Raw genomic sequence first — 22358 nt, 5'->3', positions numbered from 1 at the left:
TTATAGGGAAAGGTTGAATAAGTTAGGTGTTCATTTCCTAGAGATTAGAAGAATGAAGGGAGATTTGATAGAGATTGGGTGAGACTAGAACTAGAGGTCATGGGTTAAGGTTAAAAGACAAAATGTTTAAGGGGAACATAATGGGGAATTTCTTCACTCAGAAGATGGTGAGAATGTGGAACAAGTTGCCAGCAGAAGTGATGGATGCGGGCTTGGTTTCAACAATTAAGAGAAATTTGGATAGATATATGGATGGGAGGGATTTGGAGTGCTATGGTCTGGATGTAGGTCAATGGGACTAGGCAGAATAATAGTTTGGCATGGACTAGATGGGCCAAAGTGCCTGTTTTTGTGCTAGTGTGTTCTATGACTTTATTTCATGAAACTTCAACTAATTTGGGCAGCTGCTTAATTGGACAAGATGTTCTGATCCCGCTGTGTCCAAATTAACCAGAGTCCACTGTATGTTTCCATGTCAGGATGGTGTGTGGCTTGGAGAGCAACTTCCAGATAGCGTTAATCCCAATCAGTTCTGTGCTTGTCCTTCTAGCTAGTAGACGTCATGGGTTTGAAAGGCATTGTCTTTGGTGAGTTCACCTGTAGATGGTGCTAACTCCTGCTACTGTGCAGCGGCGGTGGAGTGAGTGAATAATTGTGGATGGGGTCCCTGACAGGCAACTGCTCTGTCTTTGAATATTCTTCAAGCTGCACTTACCTAGGTAAGTAGTGGAGAACATTCCACCACACTCCTGACTTGACCCTTATAGATGGTGGAGAAGCTTTGGGGAGTTATGAGGTTAGTAGTTTCTGGCCAAAGTTAATTCCCCAGGATATTAGAAGTGAGGGATTCGGCGTCTCCAGTAAAACAAACCACTTAGTTGGTTTTCAATTATGCCTGATCTTGCAGAAGACCCAGCCTCTGGGCGACACACACAAAATGCTAGAGGAACTCAGCAGGCCAGGCAGCATCTATGGAAAAAAATACAGTCGACGTTTCGGGCCGTAAACTTTCGGCAGGACCCAGCCTCTAGTCAGTTTTACTCTATGTACTCTATGTTGCAGATGCAATTAAAGTTCTCATCAAAACTCTACAAGCTGGATGAAAAAAATAACCAATGTAGAGAGGGGACAATTACTTGTTTCAAGAAAAATAATCTAGATTCATACTGACAGTATCTTCACAGTAGGACATTAAATGTTGGTTTAAAAAAAACAATTGTCTAATTTACACAGAGAGAGTTTATATGGGGTTTATATGGAGGTTTCATATTAGTCAAGGATTTTCAAAAAAAATAGAGCCTATCCTTGTAGGGGTTAACCAGCATTGATGATACAGCATTGCTTCATTAAAAGTATATTAATGTCCTTTGATGTCCACCACTAGAAAAGAATAACAAGATGTTACATCAGGCAAAATTTAAGTAAAGTTCTTATTCCAGATGAAATTCAACATATCAAATGACCAAAAATTAAATTGTTACTCTCTATGAAGCAATTGAGAAAGATTAAATTTTACATCAAATCTCTCAATATATTATAGGCATTAGCATGTTCTCTCATTTATAGAAGTGCCTTGCAAAAGGTATCTTGCATATCTCATTTCATCACAATGCTGAAATCTATTCATTGACATTTTTCTCAACAAGTTTATAATTTCATTGCTTTAATCCAATCATTCAATTGATGTTATTCCTTCAGAAGTCAATGATAAGCATTTATAATGGTGATTAAAATGTTAAACAATATTGAAGTCTGAAATAAAAATTGAAAATGTGGAAATATTTATCAAATTAACCACTATATGCGGAAAATGAAATATAAATAACATTTCAAACATGAATTTTCATCAGAACAGAACTTACTGAATATTCTGAAGAAATGGTCCTCTCCTAAACACTCATGTCCACTCTTCTATATCCAAAAAAAATTGTTCCCCTTCTCATGGTACCATCTTATACAACTACAAGTGATGCAGTACTTGCCCTTTCTCTTTCCAGCCTTCCAGTAATTTACTGCTTTGAGTACTCACAACATAGCTTCTTCTATTTTACAGACTATTTCCTTTCAATCTGCAAGAAAGACATTGAGTTCCAAATAGCCTTTCTTCTTATTTCCAGTTCCTTTCCACCTTCTCTGCCTTTGGTCTTTATACTGTTACAGCAAAGCTGGATAAAGTCTCAAACTAGGTATATTAAGCTTTCTGAACTAAACATTGAATTCAACAATATCAGCTAATCAGCTATTCCAGCCCCATATTGCAGTTCCAGGATTTGCAATGTTTTCCTCTTGCGATAAGTTTAGATTTTTAAAAATTTACACATCCCTCTGAAAAACTGTTTGTTATTCCCTAGATTTAACACCTGCTTTCAAAACTACATTATCTGTGGAGATGGTATATTGGACTTAAGCAACAAAACAGTGATGTACATCAAGCACCATCTTCCCATGTTGTGGGGTATATGAGACACAAGATTCATTTAATGCACTTACAGTTATTGTCAAACATGCCTTGGAAGTGTGGCAGACAGAACTTAACCCAGACACATGTCAGATAATGTATCTTGAGACATCAAATACTGTACAGGATATGTAGAATAAATGGTAGGGACAGAGAAACATATGGTAAATGTTTACAGATCCTTGAAAATGACAACACAGGTGGGGAGGATAGAGAAGAAGGCATTCAGTATTCTTGCCTTCACAGACCCAAGGTATTGAGTATGAAAGTCAGGATATCATGTTGCAGCTGTACTGAACATTGGCCAAATTTGAAGATTTGTGTACAATACTGGTCATCACACTATATGAAGAATAAAGAGTGCAGAAGAAATTTGCCAAGATATTTTCTGGAAGGAGAGAATGGATAGGCTGAGATTTGAGGCCCTCCATTGGTCGAAGTCGACCATGGATGTTGAGCCACGGCTGTCTACATGATAAGCAGGCCAGTACACAAGCCAGGGCAATACCATATAGAAAGCAAGCTGTTGCTCATGTAACAGGCACCCCTTCTCCATGCAGCTGATGAATCTAAAGGAATGGCAGAGACTGATACAGTTTGGCACCAGTGGTGTCACAGGAGTTGCCAGTCAGTGTTGAGCTCAACATCGACTGCCTTAGGGGCTCCAGTTCCATATGTTTCCTTGGAGTTTACCCCTGAAACCTTCTCCATGAGTGGGTGTAGTTGAAAGGCAGCAGAGGTGTTGAGATCGGAGCTTTCCTTCTCGATGAGCTGCCAACTATGGCAGACGAGCCCTATCTGCCCGATGAGGCTGAGTTTGTTCTCCTGGAATATAGGAAGCTGAGGGTTGATCTTATAGAGATTTATAAAATTATGAGGGGTACAGATAGAGTAGATAGTAAAAAATCTTTTTCATAAGGTGATAAGGCAAAGATGTAAGGGGAGAGGAGAGAAATTTAAACAAGAACGGTGGGCAAGTTTTTCACACAGGGATTGGTGGTTACATGCAATACTGTATCTGCCATGGGAAGTGATAGAATCATAGGGTAATACAGCATGGAAACATGTCCTTCTACCCAACTCATCCATGCTTGCCATGGTGTCCAACAAGCTCGTCACATTTGGCCGATATCCCTCTAAACCCCTCTTTTCTATGCACATCCATGGACTGTGTCTGGTAAAGGCAGATAAAAGTACAATATTTAAAATACATTTGGACAGACCTTGTATAGGGAAGGAGCAGGGCAATACAAGCCTAATGTGGGGAAGTGGGATTAGTGTAGAAAGGTATAATGGCATGGATGAGTTTGGCTGAAGGGCCCATTTCTGTGCAGTACTATCTCTGACTTTATTTTTATCTTTGAAGCTCACCTCACTTCGTCCCTTCTCTCCTTTGAGACTTACTGAGACCATGTTTCCCAAAGTCCTTATAAATTTAACAAGTTTACTGAACAAATTATTTATCTACCGTGTAATATGTGAAAAAATTAACAAAATCCATTGATCTTTGATAGCCTGGCATCATCAAAGTCCCCTCCTCTTACGGCTGAACCAGCTGAAGCAGTGTTTTACCAAGATTATACATTTCCCTCCGTAGACGTTGCCTGACCTGCGGAGTTCCTCCGGCGATTTGTGTGTGCTTGTAGGTTCCAGCATCTGCAGGCTCCTGCATTTCCACTTTACCACGATTCCCTTTTCTTGCACTCTGTGCCTGTTTATAAAGCCTTGTGACACATGCTTAAGCTGCCCTGCGCTGATCAAAAATCAACAACATATCTACGTAGACTCCAAATCTGCATTTTCTTGTGTTTGTGTCCAGCAGCTGCATATCTTGTTCCTCTGAGACACATGAGCGTCTTCTGGTGCTGGAAATGCTAAGCAAAACACAAAATGCTGGAGGAACTCAGCAGGTCAGTCAGCATCTATGGAGGGAAATGAATAATCGACGTTTTGAGTCCTAAGTTTTGAGACTGTCCATTTTCCTTCATAGATGCTGCCTCACCAGCTGAGTTCCTCTGGCATTTGTGTGTATGTGTTGTTCTTGTTCCTCACTGGTGATACTGTACATATTACCTCTTCTCATTCTCGTTCTTCTGACCAAAATGTAACAATTCACATTGCTCAGAATTAAATGCTATCCTGCCACCAATCCACGGCATTGATCCCTGCTCTACTGCTAATTCCCGGCAGCGACGCAGGCGTTCAGGATTCTCTCTCTCCTTAGCAACGACTCCGATCGCGGGGGTTTATTCGTCACTTCCTGGATACAAGGCGCCCGTGCAGCTGGAGCCCCCTCTGAATTGTTACTGTCAAGCCTTTTGCTGGCTTTCGGTCGGCGTAGCAGCGCCAGAATTCCGGGGTCTGGGTCGGTGTCTCCACCTCTTTCCCGGGGGGCCGCAGCCCGATGGCCGAGGACGGCCGGCGAGGTGATGAAGGGGAGCGGGGCCCTGGCGCCTTGTACCAGATGTTTGTTACCATGGAGGACCTGCTGGACAAACTGAAGCTCATGAACTACGAGGAGAATCTGATCCGAAAGAACAACATGAAGGCTCTGTCCAGGTCTGCAGAGGTCCCGCCGCTCTGCTGCTGTAAACACGGGGAGGGTGAGCTCTGGGGCGTCCAGTCTCTGGGTTTGGTGTCCTTGTCAGAGGATTGTCTGTTATAGGCCTCCCTTCCCTTCACTGAAGGCCATATAACGTTTATCGTTGCTTTAATTCCCCAGTCTTAATAGTTTTGTACTTCAGAGCTGCGATTGTGAAGACAAAGCAACTTGTATGGTGCATCGCTTAGACTTCTATACAATATTCTGTGGGGAAAGGCATACGATTGTAACAACAATTTATATAGTATGGATGTTGTGACCGATTTCGCTCTTTATTTACAACCATTTACAACCAAATGATTCAGGCAAATCACAATTAGGCGGGTTAATGTTGATTAACTGCATTGATGGCATTGCAGTTAACATCTTCCATCATTTTTCTGATGACCTTATTGCTCATGGCTAGATTTGTCTGTAATTTGTGAAGTGACTGATATGGGCACTTAGCCACATTGTTGGTCAGATGATCGTGTTCAATAGTTGCAATTCTGGAGCATAAGGTGGTAGACGTGGCCTTGGTTGAATATGCATGCTATGAAAGAAACTTCTTTATTAATGCAGCATTCCTTCAATACCATCTGAAAATGTCAGCTTAGAACAAATCACTAAGATTTTGAGAGTGAGGGTTGAGCTCACCCCCTTAACTCTGACACTGTTATTGCTGTTGAGGCTGAAGGATTATAATATGAAAGCAGATCAAAGGAAATTAAAGGCAAAACTAAACGACATTTACAATGCTCTGGAAATGTTTCTTGGTAAATAGTGAATATTTCCATTGATTCACAAATCAATGATAAGTTTTCAAATGTATCACAAACTGGCCAACAGCGATATTTTGTTTCATTGTTTCATAATATTTCTGTGAATCATTTCATACTCGTATTTGGACTGCATCTGGACTAATAAATGATAATCAATATCTACAGCGAAGAAATATTTGAGTGTGCAGACATCTGAATCATTTTAAATAAATACTACATAATACACATCAGTATATATTATGATAAATATATTTCAGATCTTGGAGTTATTAATAAAAATGTTTATTTAAACAGACATTACTTTGCTCTCCCTACAAATCCTGGCGAACAATTCTACATGTTTACATCTATCGCAGCTTGGCTGCTAAACCAGGCAGGACGCTTATTTGAGCAACCACAAGAGTATGACGATCCCAATGCAACAATAACTAATATTCTGACAGAGCTCCGTGCGTTGGTAAGTTCTGAAAGTTCATTAACTCATAATGCAGGTGGAGGTTTAATTAATTTAGGTATATGTGTCTGACTAAGGGGCAGAAAACGCTGGTGGGAGTTGTGTACAGGCCACCTAACAGTAGTAGTGAGGTCGGAGATGGTATTAAACAGGAAATTAGAAATGTGTGCAATAAAGGAACAGCAGTTATAATGGGTGACTTCAATCTACATGTAGATTGGGTGAACCAAATTGGTAAAGGTGCTGAGGAAGAGAATTTCTTGGAATGTATGTGGGGTGGTTTTTTGAACCAACATGTCGAGGAACCAACTAGAGAGCAGGCTATTCTAGACTGGGTTTTGAGCAATGAGGAAGGGTTAATTAGCAATCTTGTCATGAGAGGCCCCTTGGGTAAGAGTGACCATAATATGGTGGAATTCTTCATTAAGATGGAGAGTGAGATAGTTAATTCAGAAACAAAGGTTCTGAACTTAAAGAAGGGTAACTTTGAAGGTATGAGATGTGAATTAGCTAAGATAGACTGGCAAATGACACTTAAAGGATTGACGGTGGATATGCAATGGTAAGCATTTAAAGATTGCATGGATGAACTACAACAATTGTTCATCCCAGTTTGGCAAAAGAATAAATCAAGGAAGGTAGTGCACCCATGGCTGACTAGAGAAATTAGGGATAGTATCAATTCCAAAGAAGAAACATACAAATTAGCCAGAAAAAGTGGCTCACCTGAGGACTGGGAGAAATTCAGAGTTCAGCAGAGGAGGACAAAGGGCTTAATTAGGAAGGGGGAGAAAGATTATGAGAGAAAACTGGCAGGGAACATAAAAACTGACTGTAAAAGCTTTTATAGATATGTAAAAAGGAAAAGACTGGTAAAGACAAATGTAGGTCCCCTACAGACAGAAACAGGTGAATTGATTATGGGGAGCAAGGACATGGCAGACCAATTGAATAATTACTTTGGTTCTGTCTTCACTAAGGAGGACATAAATAATCTTCCAGAAATAGTAGGGGACAGAGGGTCCAGTGAGATGGAGGAACTGAGCGAAATACATGTTAGTAGGGAAGTGGTGTTAGGTAAATTGAAGGGATTAAAGGCAGATAAATCTCCAGGGCCAGATGGTCTGCATCCCAGAGTGCTTAAGGAAGTAGCCCAAGAAGTAGTGGATGCATTAGTGATAATTTTTCAAAACTCGTTAGATTCTGGACTAGTTCCTGAGGATTGGAGGGTGGCTAATGTAACCCCACTTTTTAAAAAAGGAAGGAGAGAGAAACCGGGGAATTATAGACCGGTTAGCCTAACGTCGGTGGTGGGGAAACTGCTGGAGTCAGTTATCAAAGATGTGATAACAGCACATTTGGAAAGCGGTGAAATCATCGGACAAAGTCAGCATGGATTTGTGAAAGGAAAATCATGTCTGACGAATCTCATAGAATTTTTTGAGGATGTAACTAGTAGAGTGGATAGGAGAGAACCAGTGGATGTGGTATATTTGGATTTTCAAAAGGCTTTTGACAAGGTCCCACGCAGGAGATTAGTGTGCAAACTTAAAGCACACGGTATTGGGGGTAAGGTATTGATGTGGATAGAGAATTGGTTAGCAGACAGGAAGCAAATAGTGGGAATAAACGGGACCTTTTCAGAGTGGCAGGCAGTGACTAGTGGGGTACCGCAAGGCTCAGTGCTGGGACCCCAGTTGTTTACAATATATATTAATGACTTGGATGAGGGAATTAAATGCAGCATCTCCAAGTTTGCAGATGACACAAAGCTGGGCGGCAGTGTTAGCAGTGAGGAGGAAGCTAAGAGGATGCAGGGTGATTTGGATAGGTTGGGTGAGTGGGCAAATTCATGGCAGATGCAATTTAATGTGGATAAATGTGAAGTTATCCACTTTGGTGGCAAAAATAGGAAAACAGATTATTATCTGAATGGTGGCCATTTAGGAAAAGGGAAGGTGCAAGGAGACCTGGGTGTCATTATACACCAGTCATTGAAAGTGGGCATGCAGGTATAGCAGGCGGTGAAAAAGGCGAATGGTATGCTGGCATTTATAGTGAGAGGATTCAAGTACAGGAGCAGGGAGGTACTACTGCAGTTGTACAAGGCCTTGGTGAGACCACACCTGGAGTATTGTGTGCAGTTTTGGTCCCCTAATCTGAGGAAAGACATCCTTGCCATAGAGGGAGTACAAAGAAGGTTCACCAGATTGATTCCTGGGATGGCAGGACTTTCATATGAAGAAAGACTGGATGAACTAGGCTTGTACTTGTTGGAATTTAGAAGATTGAGGGGGGATCTGATTGAAACGTATAAAATCCTAAAGGGATTGGACAGGCTAGATGCAGGAAGATTGTTCCCGATGTTGGGGAAGTCCAGAACGAGGGGTCACAGTTTGAGGATAAGGGGGAAGCCTTTTAGGACTGAGATTAGGAAAAACTTCTTCACACAGAGAGTGGTGAATCTGTGGAATTCTCTGCCACAGGAAACAGTTGAGGCCAGTTCATTGGCTATATTTAAGAGGGAGTTAGATATGGCCCTTGTGGCTACGGGGATCAGAGGGTATGGAGGGAAGGCTGGTGCAGGGTTCTGAGTTGGATGATCAGCCATGATCATAATAAATGACATTGCAGGCTCGAAGGGCCGAATGGCCTACTCCTGCACCTATTTTCTATGTTTCTATATTTACAAATAATTTTCCCACACCAACAATGAGAACATATTGCAGAAGAAAATATTGTTATTTGCTATTACTCCTAATTTAGAGATTTTTGTATAAATGGCTAGTACTCTTTAATTAAAAAGTTCATTATAATTTTTTATGCCAGGCAGCATCAATGGAAAAAAGTACAGTCGGCGTTGCGTGGCCAAAATGTGGACTGTACTTTTTTCCATAGATGCTGCCTGGCCTGCTGAGCTCCTCCAGCATTTTGTGTGTGTTGCTCAGATTTCCAGCATCTGCAAGTTTTCTCTTGTTTATAATTTTTTATATTCTTCTTCAGTGACCTTATTTTCTGGTAAGAACTGGGGTTATTTATTAATTTTGCAATGTTCAATTCTATTCACTGTTCCCAGGAAAATTGATCAACCTCTGATTAAATGCTTCACAACTTGAGCAACATTCAAAGATTCAAATGACTATTTAGAGGCTCAATTCTTTTGCCTTCTGATGGTATTGACTGTCTGAATTTTGTGTCTCTAATACCCTAATGCCATAACTGATTACCACTTTATTTTACCTCAATATCCATGAGCACATTTCCAATATGAACTGCTATTGGTAATAGGATATTGCAGAAACAGGCCCTTTGGCCCAATTCAAATCTCAATTAATTTTGTGCTGAGTCCCTCTAATCAGCTCCTGCCTTTCCAGGTGAACATTAAATCTGTTCCTTAGAATTCTTTTCCGTTTTCTTTTCTACTCATGTAAGGCTCACCAACGTGTAGTTTCCTGGCTTAACCCTACTACCCTTTTGAATAGGGAACCATAGAACCATAGAGCACTACAGCACAGAAAACAGGCCATTCGGCCCTTCTAGTCTATGTGGAAATATTATTCCGCTAGTCCCATTGACCTGCATCCAGTCCATAACCCTCCAGACCTCTCCCATCCATGTACCTATCCAATTTATTCTTAAAACTTAAGAGTGAGCCTGCATTTGCCATGTCAGATGGCAGCTCGTTCCACACTCCCACCACTCTCTGAGTGAAGAAGTTCCCCCTAATGTTCCCCTTAAACCTTTCCCCTTTCACCCCAAAGCCATGTCCTCTCATATTTATCTCTCCAAATCTATGTGGAAAGAGCCTATTCACATTTACTCTGTCTATACCCCTCATGATTTTGTAAACCTCAATCAAATCTCCTCTCATTCTTCTACACTCCAAGGAATAAAGTCCTAACCTGTTCAATCTTTCCCTGTAACTCAACTCCTGAAGACCCGGCAACATCCTAGTAAATCTCTGCACTCTTTCAATCTTACTGATATCCTTCCTATAGTTAGGTGACCAGAACTGTACACAGTACTCCAAATTTGGCCTCCCCAATGTTTTATACAACCTCCCCATTAACATCCCAACTCCTATACTCAATACTTTGATTTATGAATGCCAGGATGCCTAAAGCCTTCTTTACAACCCTGTCTACCTGTACACCACTTACATGAAATTATATATCTGAACTCCCAGATCTCCTTGTTCTTCCGCACTTCTCAGTGCCCTACCATTTACTGTGTATGTCCTACCTTGATTTGTCCTTCCAAAGTGCAACACCTCGCACATGTCTGCATTAAATTCCATCTGCCACTTTCTGGCCCATTATTCCAGTTGATCCAGATCCCTCTGCAGGCTTTGAAAGCCTTCCTCACTGTCCACAACGCTTCCAGTCTTAGTGTCATCAGCAAACTTGTTGATCCAATTTACCACATTATTATCTAGGGCATTGATATAGACAACAAACAACAATGGTCCCAGCACAGAACCTTGAGGCACACCACTAGTCACAGGCCTCCAGTCTGAGAAGCAATCATCCACGACCACTCTCTGTCTTTTCCCACACAGCCAATTTCAAATCCAGTTTACAACCTCTCCATGGATACCGAGTGTCTGAACCTTCTGAAATAACCTCCCATGTGGGACCTTGTCAAAGGCCTTACTAAAGTCCATGTAGACAACATCCACAGCCTTTCCTTTGTCTACTTTCTTGGTACCCTCCTCGAAAAACTCTACAAGATTCGTTAAACACGATCTATCACACACAAAGCCATGCTGACTATTCTTAATCAGCCCTTGGCTGTCCAAATACTTGTATATCCGATCTCTCAGGACACCTTCCAATAATTTACCTACTACTGATGTCAGGCTCACCGGACTGTAATTACCTGGTTTACTTTTGGAGCCTTTTTTAAACAACGGAACAACATGAGCTACCCACAAATCCTCCGGCATCATACCCATGGCTAAGGACATTTTAAATATTTCTGCCAGGGCCTGTGCAATTTCTACACTAGTATCTCTCAAGGTCCGAGGAAATATCATGTCAAGCCCGGGGGATTTATCTACTTTTATTTGCTGTAAGGCAGCAAGCACTCTTCCTCTTTAATCTCTATATGTTCCATGACACTGCTGCTTGTTTCCCTTCCTTCCATATACGCTACACCAGTTACCTGAGTAAATACTGATGCAAAAAAATTGTTTAAGATCCCTTCCATCTTGTGAGGCTCCACACATAGATGACCACTTTGATCTTCTAGGGAACCAATTTTGTCCCTTACTATCCTTTTACTCTTAACATAGTTGTAGAAACCCTTCGAGTTTACCTTCACATTATCTGCCAAAGCAACCGCATGTCTTCTTTTTGCCTTCCTGATTTCCTTCTTTAGTATTTTCTTACATTTTCTATACTCTTCAAGTACCTCATTTGTCCTTTGTTGCCTATACCTGCTATACACCTCTCTCTTTTTCTTAACCAGATCGCCAATATCCCTTGAAAACCAAGGTTCCCTATGCGTGTTAACTTTGCCTTTAATCTTGGCAGGAACATGCAAACTCTGCACTCTCAAAATTTCGCCTTTGAATGCCTTCCACATACTGAACACATCCTTGCCAGAAAACAACTTATCCCAATCCACTCTTCCTAGATCCTTTCTCATTTCATTAAAATTGGCCCTTCTCCAATTTAGAACCTTAACTCGAGGACCAGACCTATCCTTATCCATAATTAATTCCACAATCTTATAGAATTTCACCTGACGTTAGTGAGGATGTGACTGCTGGAGTCTCAGCATTCTCTGCGCTAATTTTACCTTGTCTGAGCTAAGAGAAGGTAAAATCCAGGTTGGTTTTAGGGCTCCACTTGTAATCTATAGTTATATTACACTTTCAAAGATAAGAGCTGGAACTCTTTATGGTCCAGCTTTGCCATTTTATTTCATCTTCTTCTGTATAGTTGGATGAAAAGGTTTCCACCTTGATAATCCAATATTCCCATAATTTTTAACATTTGTGAAAGACTCTTCATTAAGTTTTAATAATGTGATTGTTTTAAAACTTTGTTTCAGGGTGGCTCAGTGGATTTTCCTCCTTCCAAACTAAAGCAAGGTTATGGGGAGCAGGTCTGTTATGTCCTGGATCGTTTGGCTGAAGAAGCCCTAAAATATACTGGTTTTAATTGGAAGAGGTAAGAATCTGTGAGGGACATGTGAGTTGCATTGCAGTTTTCTTGTTGGAAAGTACAATCTTTGGTGATAGTTCTACCATGAAAATAGATACTTCTTCCTGTAATTTATTTTCTATTGAATTTCATCATCAAACAAACATTTCCATAAGATGTATTTCAGATACTGTACATATATATCATATAATCATATTTGTCACAAATCTCCACATAATATTTATCAGAGGTATACACTTATAGAAAGGAGAGGAAAGAAAGAACATTTGAAAGAAGAAAACTATGTACAGAGTAGGGGGTGTTTTTTTTTACAACATATTCATTGACTTGGAGAATAAAATCAGGCCTATGAGGTGTTATGTAGTTAAACCATTTTTTCCAGTATGAATAAAATTGTTCCAACTTATTATTAACAGATGCTGTTACCTTCTCCATTTTGTAAATGTCCATTGAAATTTCCATGCATCCATTTAAAGTTGGGCTCTCCTGAGATAACCATTTCCTGGGAAGGGTCTTTTTACCAGCCACCAGCAGTACAATCATTAAATATTTATCCCTTTTCAACCATTCTTGAGGTATATACCCAAAATATATGGTCTTACTCTCTAAGGGTATTTCACATTTAAAGATGTCTTGTAGGGCATTATGTATCCCACTCCAATAGTCTTTGATAACGGGGCATTCCCAGAAAATATGATAATGGTTTGCATTTTGATTTCCACAATTTCTCCAGCAAGCAGGGGGGTTACTATTATAATGGGATTTCTGAGAGGGTGTAATAAAATATTTTATTAAGTTTTTTCACCCAAACTCCCTCCATTTCTGTGAACTGGTACACTTCCGTTGATACCTCCATATTATTGTCCAGTCTTCCTCAGATATTATTATCCCTCCTTCCTTCTCCCATTTTGTTTTAATGTATGAAGTCGAATGTGTTTTAAGATTTGACAAACCCTTATAAATGCTTGAAACTATTCTATTGCTATTGCCTGAATTATATGCTTTTCTAAGTAGCTCTATCAGACATGTACTTGCCTTGGTTACGTTTTTAACTGTCCTATTAACATACTGTCACATCTGTAAATACCGATAAAAGCCTTGTTTATCTAATAAGTGTTTCTCTTTGAGCATTTTAAAACTGAACAGTGTTCCTTCTTTCATTATATTGCAAATAGCTGTTATTCCTTTAGCAGTCCAGTCCTTAAATCTAGCATCCAGTTTATTCAGCGTAAAATCCGAGTCATATGCACATCATTTAAGAATTGCAATGTCTCTCTCTAGTTTATATTCTTTTATAATAGTTTTCCGTATTTTAAGAGTCCATTTCACCCATGGGTTGTCAATATTATTTATGTAACTCTGTAGGTTGTTACCAGCCAAAATTGCCTGTATGGGGATGGAAAGTATCCTCTCCTCAATGTTTTTCCATTGAGCATCATATGATGGATTGCACCTGCATATCACAGCTCTCAACTGTGCTGCAAAATAATAATCTCTAAGAGAAGGTAGGCCCCATCCCCCCTTTTCCTTGGCTAATTGCAAAGTTTTGAGATGAACCCTAGGCCTTTTACCTTGCCATATATATCTTAACAGCATCTTGTTCCATTCATTGAATTGATTTTGGTTAATCTGTATTAGTAGGGTCTGAAAGAGATATAGTAGTCTGGGCAGTATATTCATTTTAATAGATTCAATCCTTGAACTGAGACCAAGAAAAGGAATTAGGTTCTACCTTGTTAAATCTTCCTTAATTTTTTTATATATAGACTGATAATTGCATTCTGATAATTTTGCCAAATCTTTTGGCATAATGATGCCCAAATATTTGACAGATTCTGTTTGTCATGCCCAAGGATATCTACTTTCAATTTCTCTTGGTGGGCTATAGTTATATGAAAGTAGTTGGGTTTTATCTATGTTGATCTTGTATCCTGATAATTGGCCATATTGTTCAAAGGATTACATCAGTTTAGGTAAAGAGTATGCTGGTTGCCCTAGGTAGATCAAAATGTCATCCACGTAACAGGCCAATTTATGCTCTGTCCCTTTAATAGTAATTGCCCTGATACCTTCATTTTGTCTGATGTATTGAGCTAATGGTTCCAGATATATTGTGAAGATTAGCGGTGACCATGCACAACCCTGTCTCGTGTCCCTTTGTAGGGTAAAACTATTAGATAAATATCCATTGATTTTAATCCTGGCAGTAGGATTGTCGTATAGTACCTGTATAGTTTTAATAATTGTGCCATATAGACCAAATCTATGTAAAACTCTAAAGAAAAGTCCAATTAACCGAATCAAATGCCTTTTCAGCGTCCACGCTTATCACTATTGCTTCAATTTCATTTTTTTAATATGATCCAAAATGTGAAGTGTCCTTCGTATATTGTCTTGTGTTTGGCGTTGTATAAAACCTGTCTGATCATTATGTATCAGTGTGGATAGAAACTCTTCTAATCGTTTGGCTATGATGGAGGTAAATATTCTATAATCCACATTAAGAACAGATATTGGTCTAAATGCAAACATGAGAAAGTCTGCAGATGCTGGAACTCTTTCTCCCTAGGGACTCCCGTCCCATGATCCTCTCATATCCCTTTTGCCGATCAACTTTCCAGCTCTTAGCTCCATCCCTTCCCCCTCCTGTCTTCTCCTATCATTTTGGATCTCCCCCTCCCCCTCTCCCTCCCACTTTCAAATCTCTTACTATCTCTTCTTTCAGTTAGTCCTGACGAAGGGTCTTGGCCCGAAACATCGACTGTACCTCTTCCTATAGATGCTGCCTGGCCTGCTGCGTTCACCAGCAATTTTTATGTGTGCTGGTTGGTCTAAATGACCCACATTCCATTGTATCCTTGCTTTCTTTCGGTATAGCTGGGATTATCACCTCCTTCCAGCTGGGTGGCGTTTGCGCCTTTCTCAGGGCCCAGTTCAGTGTGGGGAGTAAAACAGGAATTAACTAACTTCTAAACTCCTTATACCACTCTGCCATATATCCATCTGATCCTGGTGAATTGCTTAATTTAAGCCTACTAATTGCAGTTTTTAGTTCAGCTTCAGTTATGTCAGCAGTCATTGTTCTATTTTGTTCTTTGCTTAAAGTGGGTAACTCTAAAGAATTCAGGAAGGTGTCAATTTGTGTATGCTTCCCCTTGGAACTTTTGGAAAACATTTCAAAAGCTTCTTGAATTTCACTTAGCTTATTTTTTATCACTTTTGTTCTTGGATCCCTAATTCTATGAACTGTATTTTCTGCTATCTTTTTTTTCAGTTTCCAGGCCAGTATTTTCATAGATTTAGATCCACTTTCATAATGTCTCTGTTTCAGAAACATTAAATTTTTTCTAATTTCTTGTGTAGCCAAACTATTAATTTCATTACTAATTTTTTAAATTTCTTCTAGAGTATCCTGTGCCAAACTCAATTTGTGTTTTTTTTCTAGTTCCTTCAGCTTATTTTGTAATTCCTCTAATGTTCTATTCCTTATTTTTTTCTTATATGAAGATATCGCTATAATATTCCCTCTTAAGACAGCCTTCAGAGTATCCCATAGAATGGGAGGTGAAATCTCTCCATTATCATTGAATTCTAAGTAAAGAACAATTTCTTTTTTAATTTGTTCCTTAAAATAGGGATCATTGAGTAGACTTGAATTTAGCTTCCAAATAGTATTCTTTGGTTGTAGGTCAAAATCAACAGATAAATATATAGGTGCATGGTCACTTACATCTATTGTCCCAATTCCACAGGTGATGATTTTGTCTCTATCTTTTCCAAATGTTATGAAATAGTCTATTCTTGTATATACGGAATGGGGGGCGGGGGGCAGAATAATGAGTGTAATCCCTTCATCTTTCAATTAGACCAACATCCTCAAAAAGAGTGTTAACTTCCTTATGTAAAGACTTTGTTTCATAAGTTTTTCAATTGGAAGAGTCTAACTTAGGTTGTAATTGTGAATTTAAGTCTCCCCCACATATCAAGAGACCTTCTGTTTCCATTACCATAATATTAGTAATTTTCTGGAAGAAATTATTATCACTTCCTGGGGGTATGTATATATTCAATAAAGTAACTGGATTTCCATCTATATTCCCCCTTACCGGAATATATCTGCCCTCCTTATTTCCCATTTCGAATACTTTTTCAAAATTTAGCTTACTTGAGATGAGAATAACATCTCCTCTTCTATGTCCTGATTTATATGAGGAGAAAAACAAACTAGTGAAGCCCATTCTCTTTAATTTTCCATGCTCATTATCACTTAAGTGAGTTTCCTGTAAATATAGTACATGGGCTTGTTCTTTTTTCATTTTTAATAGAATTTTACTGCACTTGACTGGATTCAACAACCCATTGACATTAAAAGAAATGAATTTTACTTTGTCCTTATCCCTGTGTATTTATCTGTTAGTATATCATTGAAATTTGCAGAATATAACTTAATCGATCTACTCCCTGAACAAATAAGAGCCAAGGAATGCGAATAATTTTTAAAAAGGGTAACGAAGGTGTGATTCCAAGGCTGGGCTGGGTTGGGCTAGAAGAAAAGTCTAGCCGTGGGGGATAGTCCCTCCCACCTGTGGGTTGAGGGCCCCTGTTGTAGTACCTATAAAAGTAAGTAAAAAAAACTATGTCCATTACACAGAAATGATTTCCCTGTGTATTCCTCCCATGTATATATTCTCATTTAGGTGGGGAAAAAGGAATAAATAAATGAATTTTTAAAAATTGAGTAATATAAAATCCGCATTATAATACGTATTTCTCAAGATAGGTATATCACCGTCTATTTTTGCTTCTCTTTAGTTTATCAGCACTTCTAAAGTGAGCCAAACCTTATGGCTCTTCTGGAGGAGGTGAGGGTTGCCCTCAGAGAACTGACAGTCTCTCCCTAATACCCTTCTCTCGTCCTGCTCCCGTCCCCTGCTTTCTAGGTTCTCTTACTATTTCCCAAGCAGTTTGGGATAACTGCTCAGCCAGATTTTCCCTTGGTTTGACCACGCTAATGGACAGTCCTCTGTTGTTCATGTCTGTAGTCACTTCTTCCACCACCTGGTATAGTTGTATCCCTTCTTGGTAAAATACCCTCAGTTTAGCAGGGTACGGGGTTTGGAATTTAATCTTTTCTTGCTTTAATATTTGTTTTGCTTTAAAATATTCCTTCCGTCTCTGTAGGACCGCTGGGAGGGTAATCATGATCAAGTATATTAACTTCCCATTCCATAAAACCCTCTTCTTACCCCAGGCCCTTCGTAGAATCTCCACTTTGCTCTTGAATCAAAGGAATTTAAGTACTATTGAGTGTGGTTTACTTTATCTGTCTCCGGGAGGCCGCTGGATGAGCGAATGGTGCGCCCTCTCAGTTTCAATCTCCATAGTCTGGGGAATCGCCAGCGCTTCCCGCAGCAGCTTGTCTGTAAAGTCCATCATCAACAATCCCTCCGCTTCTTCGGGAACATTATAAATCCTGATATTTTTCCGTCGCGATCTTCCCTCCTGGTCAAGCAATTTACTTTCCTGGTGATTTAATATTTTTATCGTCTTACTTAGTATCTGTTCCATGTTTTGCATGCGATCTTCCACCTTCTCAATTCGAGTCTCTGGCACCGCTATTTTCTGATTGACGTAAGCGAGCTCTGACTTGATATCATTGAGTTGCTGCTTTATATCATTTTGGACTTCCTTTATCTCTTCCAAAATTCTTATCATATTTGCCGCTTCACCTGCACGAGGCCCAATCAATTCTGGCCAGTTCCTCTCTCATGCCTCTGTAATTGCCTTTACTCCACTGTAATACTGTCTCACTGTATCACTTATCTCAGGAAGGACCTGGACCCACTGCAATTTGCGTCTTGCCATCATCGTCCACAGCAGACACAATCTCAGTGGCTCTCCACGCAGCCTTGAATCACCTGGGCAATGCAAATACTTGTCAGGATGCTGTTTATTGACTATAACTCAGCATTTACCACCATCATTTCTGCGGTCTTGATCAAAAAACTACAGAACCTAGGCCTCAGTACCTCCCTCTGCAACTGGATCCTGACCGGAAGACCACAATCTGTGGATTGGAAATAACATCTCCATCTCACTGACAGTTAACACTGGCGCTCCACAGTGATGTGTGCTTAGCCCACTGCTGTACTCTCTCTACACCCGTGACTGTGTAGTTCAAACAGCATCTGTAAATTTTCTGATGATACAACCATTGTTGGCAGAATTTCAGGTGATGATGAAAGGGCGTACAGGAGCAAGATATACCAGTTGAGTGATGTCACAGCAACAACCTTGCGCTCAACGTCAGCAAGACCAAAGAGCCAATTGTGGACTTCAGGAAGGGTAGGATGATGGAACACAAACCAATCCTTACAGAGTGATCAGAAATGGAGAGAGTGAGCAATTTCAAGTTCTGGGTGTCAGTATCTCTGAGGACCTAACCTGGATGTAACATAGTGATCCAGCTATAAAGAAGGCAAGACAGTGGCAATATTTCATTGGTAGTTTAAGATATGGTTTGTCAACTACAACACTTGAAATCTTCTACAAATGTGCCATGGAGAGCATTCTGACTGGCTGCATTACCATCTGGTATGGGGCGTGTGGGGGGGGTGGTACTGCACAAGATCGAAATAAGTTGCAGGAACTTGTAAAATTTGTCAGCTCTATCATGGGTACCAGCCTTCGTAGTAGCCAAGAGATCTTCAAGGAGAGGTGCCTTAGGAACCTCACAGCCTTCATTAAAGAACCTCACAGCCCCACCACCCAGGACATTCCCTCTTCACACTGTTACCATCAGGAAGGAGGTACAGAAGCCTGATGGCACACACTTAGTGATTCAGAAACAGCTTCTTCCCCTCTGTCATTTCTAAATGAACACTGAACCCATGAATACTACCTCACTACTTGTTTTATTTCTGGTATTTTACACTACTTATTTTAACTTAACTCATATGTGTGTGTGTGTGTGTGTATATATGTAACTCATATGTAACATATATATATATATATATAACTCCGTTTTTTTCCTTATACTTATTTAACATGTATTTCATTGTACTGCTGCTGTAAAGTTAACAAATTTTGTGACATATGCCAGTGATATTAAATCTGATTCTGATACTGATACAACTGAGTTTAGCTTCTCATATTTCAGGGTAAATTCAATCATATTATGATCACCGTCCCTTGAGGATTCTCTAATCAATTCTGATTCATTGCACAATACCCAATCAAGAATAACTAATCCCCTAGTAGGCTCAACCATGAGTTGCTCTAAAAAGCTATCTCACTGGCTTTCTAAAAATTCCTCCTCGTGGAATCCAGTACCAACTTGATTTTTCCAAAGAATCTGTGTGACGAAGGCCCATCACTGACTACGGACGGCACATGGCGCACTCGGTAAAACACTCATCCCCAGCTGTAATAATCACTGGGTCTGAAACAGAGCTGCTGCATGGAGCTGTCTCATATAGAGGCAGCAGCAACCTGCACAGGTGTGCTGATGGTGGAGGATACCATCTTTAATTGGATAATTGAGTTAATTAGCTTTTGGTTGGTCTAGGGGGAGGGGCTTAGCAGTTAGCCTCAGGTTACCAAGGCTTTGGGGTTAGTTTTCTTTTGTGTTTAGTCTGAGGGTGGCTGTATATATATATATATATAGTTTTTTTTTCCCAGTTTTTGTCTTGTTTTGAGGTAAATAAAAGCACCTCAATCTAGTTTTGCGACTCAAGCCATCTTGTTATTTTTCTTAAACAATTGACCCACAATTTTTTGTGACAATCTACCTACATATTGAAATGCCCCTTGACTATTGCAACATTGTCCTTTTGGCATACATTTTCTATCACCCATTGAAACTGGTAGACTACATCCTTATTACTGTTTGCGAGTCTAGTTTAATTGCTATGTTATTGCTGTAAAATTACTAGAGCTGATACTTCAGGGCATACTAAGCAACTTCTACGAAGCAACATTTTTATGATATGGGTTGTTGGAATAATTAATTACAAGTTTTGCATATATTCTGATTATACTTTCTTTTAAGAAATTCACTTCTTGCAAGGTTTTTGCTATTTTCTATTTAAATGTTTTGTTATGTAAGTTAATTTATAAATATGGGCTGTATTTCAAAAAGTATATAAGAATTTAATGTTGGGGAAAGTAACACAATGCACCTAGGATATAACTAATATTTCAGGTATTGTGAATACTTTTGCCAGTGGAAACAGAATGATTCGAAATCAGAGGTTTCAGTGCATTTTCAAATGAAAGGCAATGATTAGATGCTAATGATAATAAAAGAATTTTAGATGCACTAGAAAGAAATGGTAACTTGGCTTAAAACAGCTGATTCCCCAGTCAATAGGTTGAATCAATTCCGTGAAAGTATTTTTAAAGGTTGGTTTACCTTTATGTTATAAGATTGTGTATGCTATGTAAATATTAACAACAAATCAGAGTCATTAAAGGTTAAGTTCAGTATCTTTTACTTTTTGTCTTGTCTGCATTGACTAAAATTCAATGTTCAGAGAATGCTCGTACTTTCAGGTCAACATCTTGAAAACTGAAAAGATCTTTAGGAATTTGGAAACCCCATCAATTCATACATACTAATGTAATGTTTCTACACAGATTGCAAGTAATATTTTGAATCAGAGACATTACTATGGTGAAGAATTTTTTGAATAAAATTAAATTGGTAAAAATATAATTCATTATAGAAATTAAGTTGTTTGAAAATTATATTTTATGATGTTTTTCATGATTTTATGTATAATATTCATGAGAAACTTGCTTTAAATCTGAATTGTATTCAATTTTAGGCCTGTATATCCAGCAGAAGAGATGGAAGAAGAAGCATTAATAGAAGATGATGCCGAATTAACATTAAGCAAACTTGAAGATGAATTGATCGTATGTTCAACCTAATACATGCAAACTTACTCTAATTTTAGCAGTTAAAGACCAAGCTTTTTTTCCACAAAAACGAGTATTATTTTTATATGAGCTTAAACCATCATAAATTGTAGTTAACTATAAACCTTATTGAGAATAAAAATGGATGGAAGGAATGAAGTAGGAGAAACTGCAGTGAAATTTATATGAATAAAGATGGATTTGTTCTTTTTGGGTGGGAAATTTTAAGTTATAATTACAGATATTTCTAATAACCTTTGAAGATATTACATGGAACATTAATTTTCTTGCAGTTTCTATCAAAATAAGATGGCTTTTTAAAAAAATGTTGTTTCTCTTAAAGAAATGGGACAGTTTGTCACTTCCTATTGTCGTCACCTACTGACCCTTGAGCCTCAACACATACAACACATCATTCTCTGCAACTTCCACCTTCTTCAACAGGATCCTACCACTAAACACGTCTTTGATGACCCCCCCCCCCACTCTGTGCTTCCAGGGGGACCGCTCCTTCCATGATTCCATTATCCATTTGTCACTTCCGATTAATCTTCCTCCTGGGACTTATCCCTGAAAGTGGAAGAAGTGCTGCATCTGCCCATTCACCTTCTCCCTCACATCTGTGCAGGGCCCCAGGTGAGGTAACACGTCACCTGCAATTCTGATGGAGTTGTCTACTGTATGTGGTGCTCCCAATATGGCCTCCTCTACATTGATGAGACCCAACTGCTTTGTCGAGCACCTTTGCACCATCCACAAAAAGGCAGGATTTCCTAGTGGCCATGCATTTTAATTTCTATCCCCATTCCCATTCTGATATGTTGATCCATGTCCTCCTCTACTGCCATGTTGAGGTTGGAGAAGCAACACTTCATATTCCGTTTAGGTAGCCTCCAGCCTGCTGGAACGTACAACGATTTCTGTAACTTCTGTGGGAATTCCCTGCCCCTTCTTCCCTCTTCTTCCATTCCCCACTCTGGCTCCCCTCTTA

The 22358-nt window shown here is 39.4% G+C and overlaps 1 protein-coding gene across 1 annotated transcript in view; it reads left to right on the top strand.

Annotated features, from left to right (window-relative positions):
- Window positions 1–4723: 4723 nt before the first annotated feature.
- ift57 (intraflagellar transport 57 homolog (Chlamydomonas)) overlaps window positions 4724–22358 on the top strand; it is a 41247-nt gene continuing 23612 nt past the window's right edge. The window contains exons 1-4 of the mRNA XM_063042365.1: window positions 4724–5017; window positions 6116–6278; window positions 12333–12451; window positions 21274–21364. Of these exons, the coding sequence (XP_062898435.1) occupies window positions 4863–5017; window positions 6116–6278; window positions 12333–12451; window positions 21274–21364 (528 nt within the window). The 5' untranslated portion in view covers window positions 4724–4862. The remainder of the gene's footprint in view (window positions 5018–6115; window positions 6279–12332; window positions 12452–21273; window positions 21365–22358) is intronic.

The sequence above is a fragment of the Mobula hypostoma genome, chromosome 3 (genome assembly GCF_963921235.1).
Source record: "Mobula hypostoma chromosome 3, sMobHyp1.1, whole genome shotgun sequence".
In the NCBI taxonomy this organism is placed as follows: Eukaryota; Metazoa; Chordata; class Chondrichthyes; order Myliobatiformes; family Myliobatidae; genus Mobula; species Mobula hypostoma.
The sequence above is the reverse complement of the archived record's forward strand: the minus strand, read 5'-3'. Positions and strand labels throughout refer to the sequence as shown.